This window comes from Montipora capricornis, chromosome 4 (genome assembly GCF_036669925.1).
Source record: "Montipora capricornis isolate CH-2021 chromosome 4, ASM3666992v2, whole genome shotgun sequence".
NCBI lineage: Eukaryota > Metazoa > Cnidaria > Anthozoa > Scleractinia > Acroporidae > Montipora > Montipora capricornis.
Genome location: NC_090886.1, coordinates 13074470 through 13094106, shown reverse-complemented (window position 1 = coordinate 13094106; position 19637 = coordinate 13074470). Strand labels below are relative to the sequence as shown.

Here is a 19637-nt window from a genome sequence, read left to right as displayed (position 1 = left end):
ATGTTATGAGCAAGCAAATTGACGGAATTCCTTTTGAGTAAGGCATTTTAAGGCATTTATGCGGTATTATACCTCTCACCACCACTGACGTCAGTAGAAGAAAGGCGCAAAATTATGGCTTATTTTATTACTTACAAAAGGTGTTGGGGTTTGCATCTTATTTTGGAAATGTAGCTACATAGGCTTTTGAACTGACAACTCTTATTTTGCAACTTGTAACAAATCACATATAGATCTGACAAGAACGTTAAGACTCGTCCACCATTTTAAGGTGTGCCTCGTCATTTGTACAACAACGTTTTAGTGACCTTTGATACGGTTTACTCTGGAAAAGTTGCATTGGAAAATCATTAGACACCTTAAGATTGACGTTTACCGCGGACCGCAAACCTCTACAGGTCACGTGACCAGACTTCAACCTCGCGTTTGCGGAAAATTCTCCACGTTTTCGACGGGAAGAGGTAGGTTTTCGCGTAAGTCATTTACCTCAACTTTTATTTGCATGGATATTTTGTGATCCCACGTATGCCTGGCACTGATATACAGAAAAAACCTTTTCATTTCATTTCATATGAATTTTAATATTAACAAGACAACAGTTTTGTTTTTACAAGGTTTGAACGACAACTGTTGCACAACGTTGAAATCCAATATGTTACCACGCGCCGTTATCACGCGATTCTTAATACACGAAGGAGGCATACCGCAAACGGCAAACGGCAAACCTGAAACCGCGGTTTGCGGTCCGCGGTAAACGTCGATCTTAAGGTGTCTTTTGACTTCCGGAACCCAGTAAGTAACACAGAAATGGCATCTTTTCCAAAGGTAAGTGCCTCCATCGAGGCCTCTTACTTGTTTCGGTTTTAAATTCATGTAGGTATAATGTAGACTACTGAGAAACATGGCGACAAGTTAGGTGAGCCTCGCGAAGCCGGCGTTTATGCGAGTGGGGTATCTTTTTCAGGTAGACAAAAAAGGCAAAGAGTGGAAAGCGAGGTATCTCTCACTATTTTTTGTTTGTTTGTTTGTGACTTACACGAAGTGTGAAAGCAAAAATGTGTTATCGTCTGAATTGACGAGTAGTTGTCACGTGATTTACTGCGAGGTTAGGTTTCATTTTCCGCTCTCCTTCAACTGTATCGCGCGAAACGAAAGGCGAATACACCATAACACCAAACCCGGTGTGCGCATGCCATCATGTCACGTACGCACACAACCATTTCACTTGGTTCATTAGCAGCATGGCAATGGACAGCCGTTTCGGCTAACTTACCAGGTGGGTGTCCATGGCTGGCAGTGAACCAGGTGAAATGATTGTGCGCATGCGCGACGTGATGGCCACAGAAAACTGGGGGAGACTGGAGGAGAACACGTTTGCAAGAAGCTTACCGCTGGTTCAACTTATCGCATGTTGAGAAAAAAAAAACCTGTTTTGACCAGTTTGGCGAGCGGATTCATGAGGTTCTTTGCTGGCTGGGAAACAGTGGCAAAAAGTCGGCTGGCTGGGAGTTTTCCTCACTATGTAGCTGGGAACGAGAATTTTGCTCATAATCATTCTGGGAATGCGGAACCTCTTTTTGTTTTAGCAAAATTAAAAAACTCAGAAAAATGTTTTATTATTGTTTTTCTGTATATTTTTTTGGCTATCTTTATGTAATTTGGAAATAATTTTCGTTTGGTTCCCCTGAACACTTCTGTCATATTTACCGTTGTGGAGCAAGAGTAAATTAGATAACTGTGTTGTTATGGCATAGATGGGCTCCCCAGCGCAGTCACAAATGAGTCTATTTTTAGAATACCCGTTCCCGCGAAAATCAGCTGTCAACTCCCTGAAAAAACATTGCACAAGCAGTCCAGTGTGACAAAGCTTCTTCTGATTGGCTAAAATTGGCGGTCCTTTGTTTTTTTCGCGCGCAAAGTGTATCTAAAAATAAATCAATTTGTGACTGTGCTGGGGCAAGACCGCAAAGTGATAGCGTCACAGGGTTCATACTGTCTCGAAAGTGCTCAAATCTCAATTCAGTCTTTGTAAACTCCTGATTTGTTTGCTTTGTCTCGAAAAGTACTTGCATTTTAAGAAAATGTCGAATGTGACCTCTTACAAGCGACTGTTGCTCCAGAAAATACCTGAATGTACCCAATAGTAACTTTGATTTTAGTGTTAACCTCCTGACTCGCTTGTTTGAACTGCCTGTGTGCTACAATCAGCAGACTGCCAGCGTAATACTTAAGCTATAAAAACTTGTGGACCAAAGGTGGCCCTGAAAAGTCCTTGAATTTTGATTGGCATTTTCGGTACGAAATTAGGAGCCCATGACTAGGAGCATACAACTTCTTTGCATTTGTGGACCAGCGTTTTTGCAGAGCAAGTTATATATTTATTTGTCTTTTTTTTTTAGGGTACTGGGTAGGACAGCGAACGATGTAGACGTGTTGTTCGTGGCTCCGTTTTGCGGGGTAGAAATTTTCGTGAGTTGGACGCAGATGGAAGCAGAGAAGTCTTCAAAAAGGTCGAATCGTTATTCTTCTTCTTCCGTGAGCTCTCAGGAATCTTCACAGGTCGATAAGTGACCTAAAATCGTGTACATTTCCGAAAGCCTTAGTAAGAAGGTTGATCTGATTCTATTAAAGCTTGACAAGCTCGACCTTTAAGAACAGAAACTGGACTGATGTCTCAACAGCGTTGTCGAGTTTGAAGCGTTCGATGGCAGCCTTAGAAATGGATGTTGCTTTGGTCAAAGAGAAGCAGAAATTGTCTGTGGATAATATCAAGGAGATCGAGAAGAACTTAGAATTCACTAGTGGAAGGAGTGATGATTTCCAAAACGCTCATACCACAGAAAAGGAAAACTGCGAGCAAGAATTCAGTGATGTCTGCAAAAAGGTCCTCTTTCTTAAAACCTATAGCCGCCTAGAAAATTTGAGATCTGAAGGCATCGAGGAATGGCCCCCACACCAGGAGGATGTGAGTTGGAAGGAGGATACACGGACACCATTGGTATATTTCTTTGAAAATGTTTTAGGTATTGAGGACGCAAAGGATATCAAGTTTCAAAGAATACACATAATCGGTGAGCCATCGCAAAAAGGAAAAAGTCAAGCTATTATTGCGCGTTTTTTAAGATTTTCGGACAGGGAAAGAGATCTGAGTTGTGGAAAGCAACTTAAGAATACACAGTTTAGGATGTACGAAGACCATACCAAGAGAATTGCAGACACTTAGGAAACCACAAATTGAAAAACTCAAACAAACCAGGAAAGAGAGTGGAAGGTCGTAAAGCTTGTTTCAGTAAATCTGAGCCTGACAAACTATATATCGACGGAAAATTTATCAAACCATAATATAATATTTCTTTCTTCTTTTGGAAACAAAATATGTAAATTTGCTCCAGCCCTCTGCTTTCTTTGGTGTAATTTTTTTAAATTTAAGTAGACAAACCCGTAGACCAGCCTGAAGGCAAGGTGTCGATTGCTTGACAGTTTAAAAAGGCAGCTTAAGCAAGCGCTTTTTTGAGACGCGGACGGCAACCGGAAGTGAGCTGTTTTCTCTTTTAACTTGTCTTCACACAACCACGTTTACATTGCTAAGTACCTTTTCTCCATTACAGATGATTTGTATAAAAATCTGGGAGACACCACTGTCCTGACACGCGAACTGTTCTCTTCCGGTTGCAGTTCGCGTCTCAATTACACGCGTGCTTAAGCTCTCTGGGTCAGTTAGTTCTGGAGCGCGCGGTAAGGTTACATACATACATACATACTTAATTGACCGCTCCCCATAGGGGCTTTTCAGGGCCAATGAAACACAACGAAACGATGGAACAGAACAACGACAACTATTAAGAATCCCAACCGGCCGGAGGCAAACCAGTTGGTTATTTACAAGTGCAGCTGGGAAGTTGAACCAGGGACAACCAGGATCAAATTCAATGAGTGGTCAGAGCGGGTCTTGAACCCGGGATCTCCGCATCTCAAGGACAGCACCCTAACCACTGGGCCACACTGCCTCCTAAGGTTGTCACTTTTCTTTGTCTTTCTATTCCCATTCGGATGTTCGTTATGTCGGTCGTCTTTTGCTATTTTTTTATGCTTGTGTTTGTCTGTGTATATGAATTATTTCTTTTGTTTTGATACGTACATTTTTTTGCCAATGGTTGCTATTGTTGCTAGTCACAAGTGGAACACAATTTCTGACAATGTTGAATTTTTTTTTAAATCAAGAATAATATAGATAGTGGCTGAGACTCAAATAGACAACTTTGGTTTTAAGTTAATACAGTACGTTAATCTCGCTAAATGTTCGAGGAATTCGGGACCTGAGCAAAAGGAAAGCTATTTTTCTCCTGGATCAAAAAACAAAAGGCCAATATCATCTTTCCCCAAGAAACGTATAGTTCCGTAGAGATAGCTGATAACTGGCAACTTCACTGAATAGAAAGGGAAAATGTTTCTTTCGCACGGAACTAATCATCATTGTAAAGAAGTTGCTATTTTAGTAAGTAGTAAGCTAGATTTTGAAGTGAAGTCTGTAATTTACAATCCGGATGGTCAGTGTGTTTTGATCGATGACTTGATTCAAGACTCGCCGTTTTTGCTTTTGAATATTTGTGCACCGAATGATACATCTGAACAGTGTACTTTTTTTCGAATATACTAGAAGTTCTTGATGAACATAACTTTAATTCGAGTAGTCAGCTTATAATTGGAGGAGACTTTAATGTCCATTTGAATGCTGTCTTACACAACTCAGGTGGCAAAATAGAACAAAACGATTCCGTGGGAACTGTGGAGGAATTAAAATTTGCAGATGATTTGATTGATATCTGGAGAATAAGAAACATTGACAAAAGACGATATACATGGAGACAGAAAAAGCCTCTTGTTCAACGTCGTCTTGATTTTTGGTTGGTGAGTGATTGCTTGCAAGATGTTGTAGAGCATACTGATGATATCATACCGTTACCTTCCATAAAGAATGATAATTTTTTTAATACGCTACAAATTAAAAGCATTGAAAGCCATGCACTCGGCCTGCCGCATTGGTGTTTTAACTCTAGCTTATAAAGTGATGAAAATTAAGTGGAATTGATCTCTTCCCAAAATAGTGAGGGGCGAAATGAATTCCGAGAGGTTAAGGATATTAGAACGGCTACTTTGGGATCTGGTTAAGTACAGGATACGGCAAACGACGATCACGTACAACAAAAAAAAAGCCAAACTAAGGAGTGGTTTACCACTTTAACTAAGAAGTAGTTTACCACTTTAAAAAGTTAAAAGAATGCGAAAGGTTATGTGCTGCCGAACCCATGGAGGATAATAAATTTGAATATACCAACAATTGTCAGATGAGCGGCAATCCCATTCTTTGATTGCACTCACGTGATAAGACGGCCATGTTGGTGCCAAAACAATAGAAAAATGTAACTAAAGTTTTGCATAATAATAGAGTCAAATTCCCAAAAGACTTTTTCGCTTTTGTTCTTTCCACAAACATGGCCGCTGTGACGTCAGGAGCAATCAAAGAATAGAGGTTTTTCACGGCAGCCATGTTGCATGGCAGCAACACTAGGTTCTTTTTCCTATGGGAACAAATGTTCTTTTTAATGCAAAACATTTCAATTGTTCCTGCCATGCAACATGGCTGCCGTGCAAAACCTCTATTGCAAGGGTTATCTGACGAACCAATAATTCAAGGCTTTAAATACCCTCAAAAACAATAAGTCTCCAGGGAATGATGGCCTTACCGCTGAGTTTTACGAAAAATTTTGGTCGATACTGGGTAACTTATCAATAGGATCTCTTAAACACTGCTTACAAACAAGGGAAGCTCTCAAATTCATACAGGCAAGCATTGCTTTGCCTTGTTAAGAAGAAGACAAGGACAGAAGATGCATTGAGAACTTGAGACCAATCTCGCTCCTAAATGTCAACTATAAGATCGGTACCAAAGCGTTAGCGACCAGATTAGAAAAAGCACTACCTGACAATTCATGAGGATCAATGCGCCTATGCTAAAGAGGTAAGACAATCTTTGATGCTTTATATTAAGATCCATTGATGACGTTATGGAATACACTAAATTGACTGTACAATAAGCCCGGGCTTCTCACGACATTCTATTTTAATTACAAAAAAGCCTTTGACTCGATAAGCTGCAGGAAGTTATCTATTAGCGGCTCTTAAGACTTTTAATTTTGGCAATTCTATCTCAAGATGGTAGAAGTTTTATATGACGATATTACAAGTTGTGTTATGAATAATGGTTTCGCGTCACAATTGTTTTCTGTTGAGCGCGGTGTCCGCCAAGGAGATCCCCTATCTCTTTACTGTAGCTCTGGACATCTTAAATATTGAGGGTATCAGCAAGCTTTGTGCCTTTGCGGATGACTTAACTACGTTTGTGACAAATGCGAAATCTCTTTGCTCACTACAAAATCTCAAGAAGTTCAACGTCTCTTGTTTGAGATTAAATGAGGAGAAAACAGAGGTGTATTGGCTTGGTAGTTTGCACCATTCTTCTGAAAATATCGGCATGGATAAGATAAACCGATTAAGATTAGCTTCTTACTAACCGAGCTCGAGGGCCTACTGGGGAATATTGGCCCGAGGTCGTGGCAGTACGGACCGAGTGCAGCAAGTGAAGTTAGTAAGTTGTTTATTATATGGCTTTTTAATTACCTTTTGCTTTGTTTTTGCAAGCCCGTAATCGGCATTACGGGAGAATAATGCCCTACAATTCTGTCACAATTAGCCAATCAGAGAGCGCGTTATATCAGCTACAAACACAAGCCATATAATAAATTGGGGGTATACTTCACGTATGATAAGCAAAAACTCCAGAGGCTTTTAACTTCAAATATATAATTAAGTCAATTCATTAATTAGTCTATAAGAAGTTATTTTTAGATTGATTTTCCTTCAAAACCAGACCTTTCCAGCTAATCACAAGTCTTGTATAACAGATTATTACCCATGGGATTGAGAATGGCTACTTGTGCAAGCCAAATTTTACGTAAGAACTACTCTAAAAATAGCTAAGGATCAGTCACAAAAATACTTAAGACATTTCCCGGTTCCAGGCATGAATTCTCTGATCCCCTTTCGTTATATCGTCACTCCCTGTCCCTTGTCAATGTCGTAATCACATGACAGTGTCCATAAAGCGCGTTTCAACATTGCAAGGGGCAAGGGGGGTCGGTTATTGATGTAACAATGTTTCTTTCCAGTCAAGTAATGGGACGTCTGTGCTACAGAGAGTTTTCCTCAAATGTCTCAACACTTTTGTCCCTGATTGCAGATCTGTGAAAATGACATTACATAGACTTAGTATTGCAGTTGTACGTTCCTAGTAAAGGCTTCTGACGAATCGTGTAGTTGTTGGTTTGCTTCTCACAGCATTAGAATTTTCAGCAATACTGTCTCTGCTTGAGTGAGCAGCAGTCCTATTTGTTTATTGACATAAGAATAGTACTTTTTCATGTTTCTCCTCTTATTTGGCCGAAAAGGAATAGCATCAATTCATTTCTGTACAAAAAAAAGTTTTGTTCTGAGAACATGTGTAAAATGCGATGAAACCTCGCGTTTTGTAAGGAAACTATGAGACGAAGGCCTGGGATCGAGTTGACGACTTTGACGTCATCAGTTATGTAAAGATTTTACTCCTACATTTGACAATAAAAACCAGTAAAAGCGCACACAATGATATAGAATATATTATTGAGTTGTAGTCAGGTATTTAACGTAGCATGTGAATTTTAGTTGGGAGGCTTTTAGAACGTTTGATGACTAGGCAGACTTTGCGTTACTCCTGGCCTAACCACTTCATCATCACTAACTGCTTCATCATCATTTACTTCCCTGTTAATTCTGAAGTCATATGCCCAGTAAACGTGTCTAAGTTTCGGAAATTAGACGAAATGTCTGCAAGCCTTCCGATACTTCACTAGTTTAATGACTCACGGTTTCAACTCAAAAGATCCTATGCGGGCTCATAATCGCAGATGCCAACACTCGAGATCAACTGCGTTTTCGATCCCTTGAGAACGTACCATCCATATCCAATATATCCAATCTGAGTCAGATCGTCAATATCCTAGACGATCTGAGTCGGGTCGAATTGACCCGTCTTGGCTAATACTGGTCGTGTCACGAGAGACAAAGGAATAAACAAAAGAAAGACAAAGTAATAAACCTTCCTCGATCTTAAAACAGACATACGAACATGACAATTTCTGTACTATTCGAGTCGGGTTAACGCAACCCGTCTTTACGAACATCGATCCGTCTCACCGGAAGTCAAGTCGCAAGCGACTAAGATAACACACGCTCAGGGAGGGCAGAATCTTTCGACAGATCGACTCCATCCGATCGACTAGAGTCGACCCGTCGATCCGATTCAACCGACTTGTTATTACCAATCAAACGATATGTCTTTAGTTTTGGAAATATACGGCATTTTGTACTAGTGCCCAGTCCCCTATGGAAAGTGATTTCTTTTTTTTTTGACATTTATTTAAAATTATCTTGAAATGTCCAAGCACAGAAATGATGTACTTAATAGTGTTAACATCATAAGGGTACATCGAGCCACCGGAAAATGACAAAAAGTGTTGCCGTTTAGCTGAGAAGATTTCTGTGCTAAAAGTAACTTTGACATGTCACGTGATAATATATCATCCTATATATCGCTTTGATGATCCATACGATGTTTCGGATGAAACATCATCCATCGTCAGTTGACAAATGATAAATAAAATAAAGTTGAGCAATAAATAGTGTAACAAAGTGAGATATAACATGAATAATTAAGGATGAAGGCGAGAACAGAATAAAAACACCCAACCACGAAACAAAACAGAAAAAAACCAAACTGTTTAGGCTAAGAAAAGAAACTAATTAGTATGAAAGGGATAAATTAAGATGTTTGACTTGGGAATTTAAAGATGGCTGCTCCCAAAGGATATGCATGGCTTCTTTGATTTTCAATTGGAAACGTGTGGAAGCAGAGTCGAGGATTTTAAAACAGTCTTCTGAACACCGGGAGCGACAATCTTCAGAACCTCTCAAGTGCTTAAATATGTGGGAATGTTTGTCGGAGGCGAGATGTTCACGGATGCGAGTGGCGAAATGTCTATTGGTTTCACCAATATAACAGGCATTACAGCCTGCACATGAAAACTTGTAAATGACTCGCGATCGTAAACCCGCAGGGATAGGATCCTTCGTCCCAAACCAACTCCTAATTTTAAACGGGGTGAACACCAACTTAATTTCCAGGTCGCTGCAAAATTTGTTGACTAATTTCTTAATTCTGCGTTTTGTTACAAATTTTGCAGCGACCTGGAAATTAAGTTGGTGTTCACCCCGTTTAAAATTAGGAGTTGGTTTGGGACGAAGGATCCTATCCCTGCGGGTTTACGATCGCGAGTCATTTACAAGTTTTCATGTGCAGGCTGTAATGCCTGTTATATTGGTGAAACCAATAGACATTTCGCCACTCGCATCCGTGAACATCTCGCCTCCGACAAACATTCCCACATATTTAAGCACTTGAGAGGTTCTGAAGATTGTCGCTCCCGGTGTTCAGAAGACTGTTTTAAAATCCTCGACTCTGCTTCCACACGTTTCCAATTGAAAATCAAAGAAGCCATGCATATCCTTTGGGAGCAGCCATCTTTAAATTCCCAAGTCAAACATCTTAATTTATCCCTTTCATACTAATTAGTTTCTTTTCTTAGCCTAAACAGTTTGGTTTTTTCTGTTTTGTTTCGTGGTTGGGTGTTTTTATTCTGTTCTCGCCTTCATCCTTAATTATTCATGTTATATCTCACTTTGTTACACTATTTATTGCTCAACTTTAGTTTATTTCTCATTTGTCAACTGACGATGGATGATGTTTCATCCGAAACATGTATTGATTAAATATGAATTTCAAAAACATCGTATGGATCATCAAAGCGATATCTTACTTCGTGCTGCTAAGAAGTTTTGGTATCATCCTATATAGCAGTTAAGGTTTCACATCTTATTGCTGCTAACGATGTCCCAAAGTTATTTCGTGTTATATAAAATGGATCAAAAGTTAGACCAACCCCTCATAAAATAGATCTGGGTCCAGGCCTTAATTCACCTGAGGTGCTGAATTTACTGAAGTCTCTTGCAAACCGACATCCCGTGGACACGAGTCGATCGGATCGCGTGCACCCGCCACGATCCGACTCGGACTGGGTGTATTGGACAATCCTTGATCATACAGGTATCTATATAGATCGTTTTCAAGTGACGTCATTAAATTCTAAAATGAAAATCGCGAAATGTTTACCAGCACTAACTTGAGGATAATCTAGATTTAAATATTTTTACAAGTTTGTACAGGCGTAGCGTCTTTCATTTTAAAAATACAACATCTTTAATTTTTGAACTTCGCCTTGCGTGACACCAAGATAGTTGCTGTTTGGTTGGAAAAAAGGCCTTTCCTTTTAGCTTTTAACAGTTGCAACGTTTCAAGTCTTAAGAGATTGTGTTGATACATAGTATGTGATCCAGTTCATGAGTAAAAATAACGCGTTTTCATGGCAAAGCGAATGTTGATTTCCAGCGGCTATTTTGATGTACCACTGATTGGTACATCGAAATGGCGCCTCCATCATCATCATCATCATCATTGCCTGTAGCCCCGTCTGGGGCAAAGACCACCAATAAGCACCCTCCAGTCATCACGGTCCTGGACCAATCGTTGCAATTCTCCCCACGAGTAGCCATTTCTCCTTATGTCTGCCTCTTGGTCACGACGCCATGAGTTTCTTGGTCGGCCCCTCTTCCTTTTACCCTGAGGGTTCCAGGTGAGGACTTGCCTTGTGATGTTGCGCCTCCATACAAAGCTCTTAAACGTTTCTTGAGGCGTTTCGACCAATAACTAACAAATGGTGTACCACACAGACTTAAGACTTTGAGAATTTGTGTATGTATCAGTCTTTTATAAAGTTTCGTTTTCTTGGAAAATTTATTTTTTTGTTGCGTGACAGTGAAAACGATCTTAGCTTGCACCTGACGTCATGGCGGCCATGTTGGTGTACAGAACAATAGCGAATTTTGTACAGCAACATGGTCGTCTAACATGGTCGTGAGTGCAAGCAAAGATTACATTTGATATCTTGCACTCATTGCGAGCCTATTCTTTTTCTTGCTCCAGGGATTGGGAAGATGGCAGACCCTGGGAACCAGGTTGAATTCTTCGTAGGTCACATGATATGGATACTTCGTTCATAAAGAAGCGAGCATCGCAGGACCAAAGCAGTGATTGAACGTTTCAATCTTACTTTCTTGTTCATTCGACAGCTGTTTATCATTACAGAGAAAACATGTCGGTCCGTGAAGAAAACTGGCAATCAAAGAAACCCACTATCAGAGAAAGAACCAAGTTTATGTTCAACAACGACCTCTTCAGCGATGTGAAGTTTATGATTCGTAACAACGATGGCGGAAGTGAAAGCAAACAAGCGATTCCAGTTCACAAGTTAATCCTGTCGATTGGCAGTCCTGTGTTTGAAGCCATGTTTTACGGTGACCTAGCGGAGACTCGTGACTCTATTGAACTGCCTGACTGTGAATACGATAGTCTGTTGGAGTTGTTTCGTTATTTGTACAGCGATGAAGTTAACTTAAGCGGAAGTAATGTTATCGGAGTGTTGTATTTGGCGAAGAAATACATAGTTCCTTCTCTGGCAGTTAAATGCACACAATATCTGCAGGATCACTTGGATCCATCCAATGTGTTCACCATCTTGCTATCTGCACGGAAATATGACGAGGAGAAGCTGGTGGATCGATGCTGGGAGATGATCGAGAAACAAACTGAAGCTGCTGTGAAATCGGAAAGATTTGCGCTAATTGACAGACCTTTACTTGAAGAACTCGTCGAAAGGGATACCCTTGACATCTCGGAAGTGGAATTGTTTAAAGGTGTGGTACAGTGGGCAAACAAGGAAGTGGCAAGGCGAGGCATAGTCGCAGATGGACGAGAGAAAAGAAGCATAATCGGAGATCGGATCATAAAAGCAATTCGCTTTCCCATTATGAAGCAGGATGAATTTGCCGCAGTTGTTATGGACAGCAAAATTCTCTCGTACGATGAAGTGTCCTCTTTGATTAAACATTTCAGTGCAGTGGAAAGTTCGTCAATGGAGTTTTCGATTTCAAAACGATCCAGGACCCAGGCTACATGTTTGTTGAAGCGCTGTAGTATGTATAATTCAGTGAAATTTGGCCGGAAGAGATTAGGATTTAAGAACTCGGGGTATCTTTCTGTTGACCGTAATATTGAACTGTATGGAGTAAACCTTTTTGGCAGCAAGGACGCAGTTTATTCTGTCGAGGTCTCAATATCCGAGTTTTTACGGAATGCTGGTATTGGTACGTACATCTTCTCACAAGCAGCAGGTCCATTTTCATCGGTACCAAGACAGGCAGGGAAATATTTTGTTTTTGATTTTCTGTTTGAGAAGCCGGTTTCTTTAAAAAAAGGTAACTCCTACCATTTATCATTAGAAGTCCATGGCCCTCAATCTTGGTATGGCTTCAATGGTCAGAGGTCCGTAATTTGTTCAGGTGTAGAGTTTACTTTTTTATCAATGAACGTACGTCAAGATATACTCGATGAAGTCAATGAATTAATTTTCAGCTTTAAAGAGTAGTTGTCGAGAAAAGGGAAAATGTCTGGACATTAAAGGGGCTAGGTCACGCAATTTTAGGCAATTTCACCACTGATCGAATGGTCATAGATTTAACTAAAATATCAAAATAACTGTTCAAAACTATAGAAGATCTCTAAAAAAAACACAGGGAAGCCAAGAAGGGACATGGATGGACAAAACTGGAGAGGATTGAAATAGATTGAATTTGTGTAAATTTGAAAAACGTCGGTCCACCTTTTTTCAAATTTATATCACTCTATATGTAAATGTCATGTACAAAGCTGGAAAATCATTCTCAGTTGTTATGTGGCCGTGATTTTGCAAATGAAAGACTCTTGCTCTGCCAATTTGACGTTTAGAACTCATAATTAACAAAATTAAACAAAATTACCTAAAATAGCGTGACCTAGCCCCTTTAATAGGCTCTTTGCATGAGCGTGTCACGTGACCTTTTCAATCATAAAAAATGGTCATGGTACAAGAGATGTCAGAAATAGAAAGAGCGCGCTGAAATTAGTAAGAATGTCGATTTTTAAGGCCATTGACGTTCAAGGGGGTGATTTTAGAGCGGTTTAAAAGTTTGAAAAATGTAAAAGAATTGTGTCTGCTTTAACAGAGAAGCAGAATCTCAGCATGCTGGCTACCGGCTGTACCAGATAGAGGATTTTTCTCGATTTGACTAACTGCCCCAAAACTGGTGGTATTTTTTGAACAGGGATGGTGAAGGCCAAGCTATCAAGCCCCCTCTAAAAATTAAACCTGCCATACAGGTTTTTAGAGAGGGTAAAGTACTGCCTTCACCTAGGATGCCACTTGAAAAAAATATGTGTGGACATTTTGAGATGCCCCTGTGGTGTTGAAAACTTGTTTCAATGAATAGATTGGACTTTACTTTGTCTACACACCTGGCTGTTGGTAAGAAAATAGAGAGTGCATGTGCAGTCAAAAACTGGGACAGAATATGGAAAGTATAAATGTGTTTTTCAGTTAACTTTAACCCTTCTTTATATTAATTTATTTTTCCAAGAAATCACATCTACAGTGCACTGGTGGCTCAGTTGGGTGAGCACTGGGCTTCCATGCGGGAGGTTGTGAGTTCAACTGTAGCCGGACCAACACTCAGGGTCTTTAAATAACTGAGGAGAAAGTGCTGCCTTTGTAATGACATCTGCAAATGGTTCAGACTTTCAAGTCTTCTCGGATAAGGATCAGAAACTGTAGGCAGCGTCTCACAACCCTTCAATGTTCATAATCCTGTGGGACTTAGCAGAACCCACACACTTGTCGCATAGAGTAGGACATGTAGTTCCCGGTGTTGGCTGTCTTCTGTGGTGTATCATGGTTGTGAGGGTAAATGCTCCGAGATACTGGCTACGCCAAGCTACCTTAAAATCTGAGAGTAAATATACATATGAACTATGAAACCTGGACCTTACCTGGAACTAACCTTTCATTGCTCAAGTAATTCTATCTATCTGCTACTTCCCTGCTAGCAGAGGTTTCTCACGGCGAGGTAAAATCATTTTTGCCTTGCCGTGAGAGACCTCTGCTAGCAGGGAAATCTGCTACATGCACATGTGAGCTATTTTTGCATATATCACAATTTTACAATCAACTGAAGGTTACTGGGTGTCCAGTAGTTCTAAAACTCTTCCTATAGCTGCTGGGTATATAGATACTGTTCTGATCTACTTGTCAATTGTGATTTGCTCTTCAGATTAACTTGTATTACTACAAGATAGCATTGCATCCTTACACATTTGTTGGAGCCTTTTAAGGTTTCTGGCACGAGTTGTTACCCCCATTTTTTTAAGCTTATCTCTAATATCAGTGGGGGTCATGTTTTCAATAATTATCTACTTGATTGCTTTCCCGTAGTTCATGCAGGTTTGATGTTTTCTCTGCTTGTATGTTTGACAGCTGTTTTGCCCGTTTCTGCTTGATGTCATTTTCCCAGTAGGCAGCTTTTCTTTTCTTGTACTATCTAGGCATTCGTTCAAAAGTACTTAAATGTTCCTGTCTTTTGAGGACCAGAAGCACATCTTTAGATGCATCCCATTTGTTTGATTCGTCGGCAGTCAACAGTTTTTTTCTCCACACCTAATTAAAAAAAACAAAACAAAAAATGAAGGGCAGTCATTTGTTAGCATACAGAAAAGTGGGCATCACTGCGTACATACTGTTTTTTCCCAGCTTTGAAATAAACGATTGTACAATGAGTCAGTTTTGCTGATCAGTTTTGCAGTCATTTAAATGCATATTTCAAAATTTGTGCAACTTTAAATTCCAGTCATCTGTTAGCCACACTTTGCAAATCATAAGCTTAAAAATGATACACACAGGTTAACGTAGAGAAATACCACTGAGAACATGGTTGGGTTAAGTGGTTTTCATTTTCAACTAATAGCAATATACTTTTAAGTAATTTACATGTTTGTACCTTGACCTGAAAATTTCCTTATTCTTTTGTGTAACATCATTAACCTATGTACATGATATGCCATGATGTGCATGTATGGTGTCACTCTTTCCTTTTGGTAACCTTGACATAATGATCCCAGGAATGTAAATGTTGTAATCCACTCTTGTGCCTGTGAGTATAAAACGTGTTTATCAGCCATATTAAATTTTAGTGAAGAACATATAGCACTCAGCATTTTATGAGTACTAACTGGGACTAATTTTTTTTGTAACAGAAAAATTGATATGATCTTCTGCAAAGAGATCAGGTGAATTACTTTTACCTTTCTAAGATCTCTAATACTCTATTCTTGTTTTAACTGCAGTTAATTGAAGATGTTAAAGAAAGTTGTTGCACATGTGACAACAATACCTTGACAAAGTAAACATTGTTGATTTCTTGTTCAGAGGGATTGTCCTTATTCATCATTTTGTAAAGATCTCCAAAGGACTACAAAATGAAACATGTGAAGCAAATGTTAATTTTGTCAGTTATTTAGGTAAATTTGGTTTTGACTTCCTGTCATCCAGGGATTTTAAGTGTAATTTTCTTGGCACATCAGATTATTGTTAACTACCTTCCACAGTTTAGTAACTGTATTGCTTCCTTTTGGCCTAATCACACCCTCCAGGTTAGCAGGAAGATGTTCCAAAAGAAGTTTCTTGTCTGACCCCATTAAACTGCATGGTGAAGTCAAATGTTCCACTGCCCTTTCCATCCGCGTTCTTTTTCTCCCAAACACTAAAGCATACCCCACAGCTATTTATGCATTTTACCAGGGCATTTAAATGTGCATCTGTTCTTAAACTGGGGGCTTTGTTGTGATTTTCTTCCTTGTCCCATTCCACAGCTTCCTGAACCAAATTTGTGAGTAGGTTGTCTGAAAAATCACAGAAGAGGAGATAATAGTGTTTTTTGTAAGGAATTGTTGAATAATTTCAAGTGCATTAACAATAAAACATATTTTACTAGAAAGATAGAAGTGATCCTTGCAAGTTTAACTGGACAATTTAAGCAATTGTCACTTTACAGACACCTGAAAAATTCAATCACTTAAATTGTCCTGTTAAGTGCGAGGATCACTTCCATCTTTCACCTATAATCTGCATTTCAACCTTGAAACTTATTTTATTGTTGTTTGGTTTGTCTAGCCTTTCATTAGTGTAGTATCGACTTTGACTTTGAACTTAAGATTTAATTTCATGACAAGTTCTCAGGTCTTTTGTTTTATTATACGTTATAACATCCTCCACATGACTAACCTGTAATTATCAGCATCAGATGTAGTTCATCAACAACAACATTCTCTAGAGGGATGTTAAGAAGAGGTGGATGGGCACATGAGTAATTCTTCTGCCTAGCCCATTCTGCAAAATTTCCAATTTTACTGGAAGTATGCTGTTCCCAGTAGAAATCTTTGGGCTTAGACATATCATGCCTGTGAATTTTTAGGTAATTAGAATTAAATGTTGCCTGAAATAGAAGTTCTGTTTTATTTTACACGAGAAATCTATTTTTTTTCAAAGATGAATTTTATATACTTTGTTTTAGCTAATAATTTGTCAGTGTCACCATCTCTGTCTGTCTTTCTGCCTGTTTGTCTGTCTTTCTACCATAGCTTTATATCTACCTACCAACCTGTCTTTCTTATGGCATAAACACCAAAGACATGCAAAATCTGATGTTGCTCCCTTCATGCCCAAAATCAACAACAGAAACTGAAATTTGAGGGAAATCAAACTTAAATCAGTTACAGTAATAAATAAAATTGAGTGTGATACATGTTCTTTTCTTCTGTTTCATTTTTTCCCCACACTTTTTTAGTGTGTGTTCAGTTTATACATAAGTACTATGTTTATTTATTAAAGCAATAATATATATTGATGCTGAAATGCTTCCCAGAGTTAAGAAATCAGTAAAACTAAGGAGAAAATAGTATACCTTGAAATCACCACCTAAATATATGTCTGTAGGAATTTCCTTTCCATCAATGCAGATATTTCCATCATCAATCCACTTGTTGATGTAGCTGAAGACATCTTTGCCTGATGATTTAAGAAGGTCATAGCTCTCATGCCCCTTGATTACTGCTACAGTGTGGTTTCCTGTGTAATATAGATTTATAGTTAACATGAAATGACAATACTTGTAAATGTGGTATTTACTTAAATATTCAAATGTTTGATGACATACCACATACCTTTGGATGACATTATATCATCTGCATCCAGCAACGAGTAGGAGAGGACTACAAAGTTTGTCATCCTTGTCATCTTGGCCCCATCCCCACTTAACTTGATGTTCACTTTTTCTGGAATTGTGTTTTCATTCTAAGGGGAAACAAATGGAAGACTGCACTTAAATAATCAACACCATCATTGTATCATCATCGTCATCATTTGCGCTATTATTTATGATGTTATAAATGCAAAAATATTGTCCTACTGAAATGTTATTGGCTTGGTAGTTTGCACCATTCTTCTGAAAATATCGGCATGGATAAGATAAACCGATTAAGATTAACTTCTTACTAACCGAGCTCGAGGGCCTACTGGGGAATATTGGCCCGAGGTCGTGGCAGTACGGACCGAGTGAAGCGAGGTCCGTACAAAAACGACCGAGGGCCAATATTCCTCAGTACGGTCCCAAGCAAGTGAAGTTAGTAAGTTGTTTATTATAAGGCTTTTTAATTACCTTTTGCTTTGTTTTTGCAAGCCCGTAATCGGCCCGTGGGCATTACGGGATACTAATGCCCTACAATTCTGTCACAATTAGCCAATCAGAGCGCGCGTTATATCAGCTACAAACACAAGCCATATAATAAATTGGGGGTATACTTCACGTATGATGAGCAAAAACTCCAGAGGCTCTTAACTTCGAATATATAATTAAGTCAATTCATTAATTAGTCTATAAGAAGTTATTTTTAGATTGATTTTCCTTCAAAACCGGACCTTTTCAGCTAATCACAAGTCTTGTATAACAGATTATTACCCATGGGATTGAGAATGGCTACTTGTGCAAGCCAAATTTCTTTTACTCTTGTGCAAGCCAAATTTTACTCTAAAAATAGCTAAGGATCAGTCACAAAAATACTGAAGACATTTCCCGGTTCCAGGCATGAATTCTCTGATCCCCTTTCGTTATATCGTCACTCCCTGTCCCTTGTCAATGTCGTAATCACATGACAGTGTCCATAAAGCGCGTTTCAACATTGCAAGGGGCAAGGGGGGTCGGTTATTGATGTAACAATGTTTCTTTCCAGTCAAGTAATGGGACGTCTGTGCTAGAGAGAGTTTTCCTCAAATGTCTCAACACCTTTGTCCCTGATTGCAGATCTGTGAAAATGAAAATACATAGACTTAGTATTGCAGTTGTACGTTCCTAGTTAAGGGCTTCTGACGAATCGTGTAGTTGTTGGTTTGCTTCTTACAGCATTAGAATTTTCAGCAATACTGTCTCTGCTTGAGTGAGCAGCAGTCCTATTTGTTTATTGACATAAGAATAGTACTTTTCCATGTTTCTCCTCTGATTTGGCCGAAAAGGAATAGCATCAATTCATTTCTGTACAAAAACAATTTGATTTTTGTTCTGAGAACATGTCTAAAATGCGATGAAACCTCGCGTTTTTTAAGGAAACTATGAGACGAAGGCCTGGCATCGAGTTGACGACTTTGACGTCATCAGTTATGTAAAGATTTTACTCCTACATTGACAATACAAAACAGCAAAAGCGCACACAATGATATAGAATATATTATTGAGTTGTAGTCAGGTTATTTAACGTAGCATGTGAATTTTAGTTGGGAGGCTTTTAGAACGTTTGATGAATAGGCAGACTTTGCGTTACTCCTGGCCTAACCACTTCATCATCGCTAACTGCTTCATCATCATTTACTGCCCTGTTAACTCTGAAGTCATATGCCCAGTAAACGTGTCTAAGTTTTGGAAATTAGACGAAATGTCTGCAAGCATTACATACATACATACATACATACATACATACATACATACATACATAATTGACCGCTCCCCATAGGGACTTTTCAGCGCCAATGAAACAAAATCAACGAAACAATAGAACACAACAACTTCAACTGTTAAGAATCCCAACTGGCCGGAGGCAAACCAGTTGGTTATTTACAAGTGCAGCTGGGAAGTTGAACCAGGGACTACCAGGAACAAATTCAAAGAGTGGTGAGAGCGGGTCTTGAACCCGGGATCTCCGGATCTCAAGGCAAGCGCTTTAACCACTCGGCTACACTGCCTCCACATTCCGATACTTCACTAGTTTAATGACTCACGGTTTCAACTCAAAAGATCCTATTGCTCATAGTCGCAGATGCCAACACTGCGTTTTCGTTCCCTTGAGAACGTACCATCCATATCCAATATACCCAATCTGAGTCAGATCGTCGATATCCTAGACGATCTGAGTCGGGTCGAATTGACCCGTCTTGGCTAATACTGGTCGTGTCACGAGA

General features: G+C 39.3%; 1 protein-coding gene across 1 annotated transcript; it reads left to right on the top strand.

Annotated features, from left to right (window-relative positions):
• Nucleotides 1-11268: 11268 nt before the first annotated feature.
• Nucleotides 11269-15559, top strand: LOC138045562 (BTB/POZ domain-containing protein 6-like). Its single transcript, XM_068892106.1, has 2 exons — nucleotides 11269-11292; nucleotides 11327-15559. Exon 2 carries the CDS (start codon nucleotides 11361-11363, stop codon nucleotides 12690-12692), a length of 1332 nt encoding a protein of 443 aa, XP_068748207.1. The 5' UTR covers nucleotides 11269-11292; nucleotides 11327-11360; the 3' UTR covers nucleotides 12693-15559.
• The last annotated feature ends 4078 nt before the right edge of the window (nucleotides 15560-19637 follow it).

Bases quoted from the DNA above. Each gene is read 5' to 3' on its own strand.
- LOC138045562 (XM_068892106.1), top strand. From the start codon at position 11,361: ATGTCGGTCCGTGAAGAAAACTGGCAATCAAAGAAACCCACTATCAGA.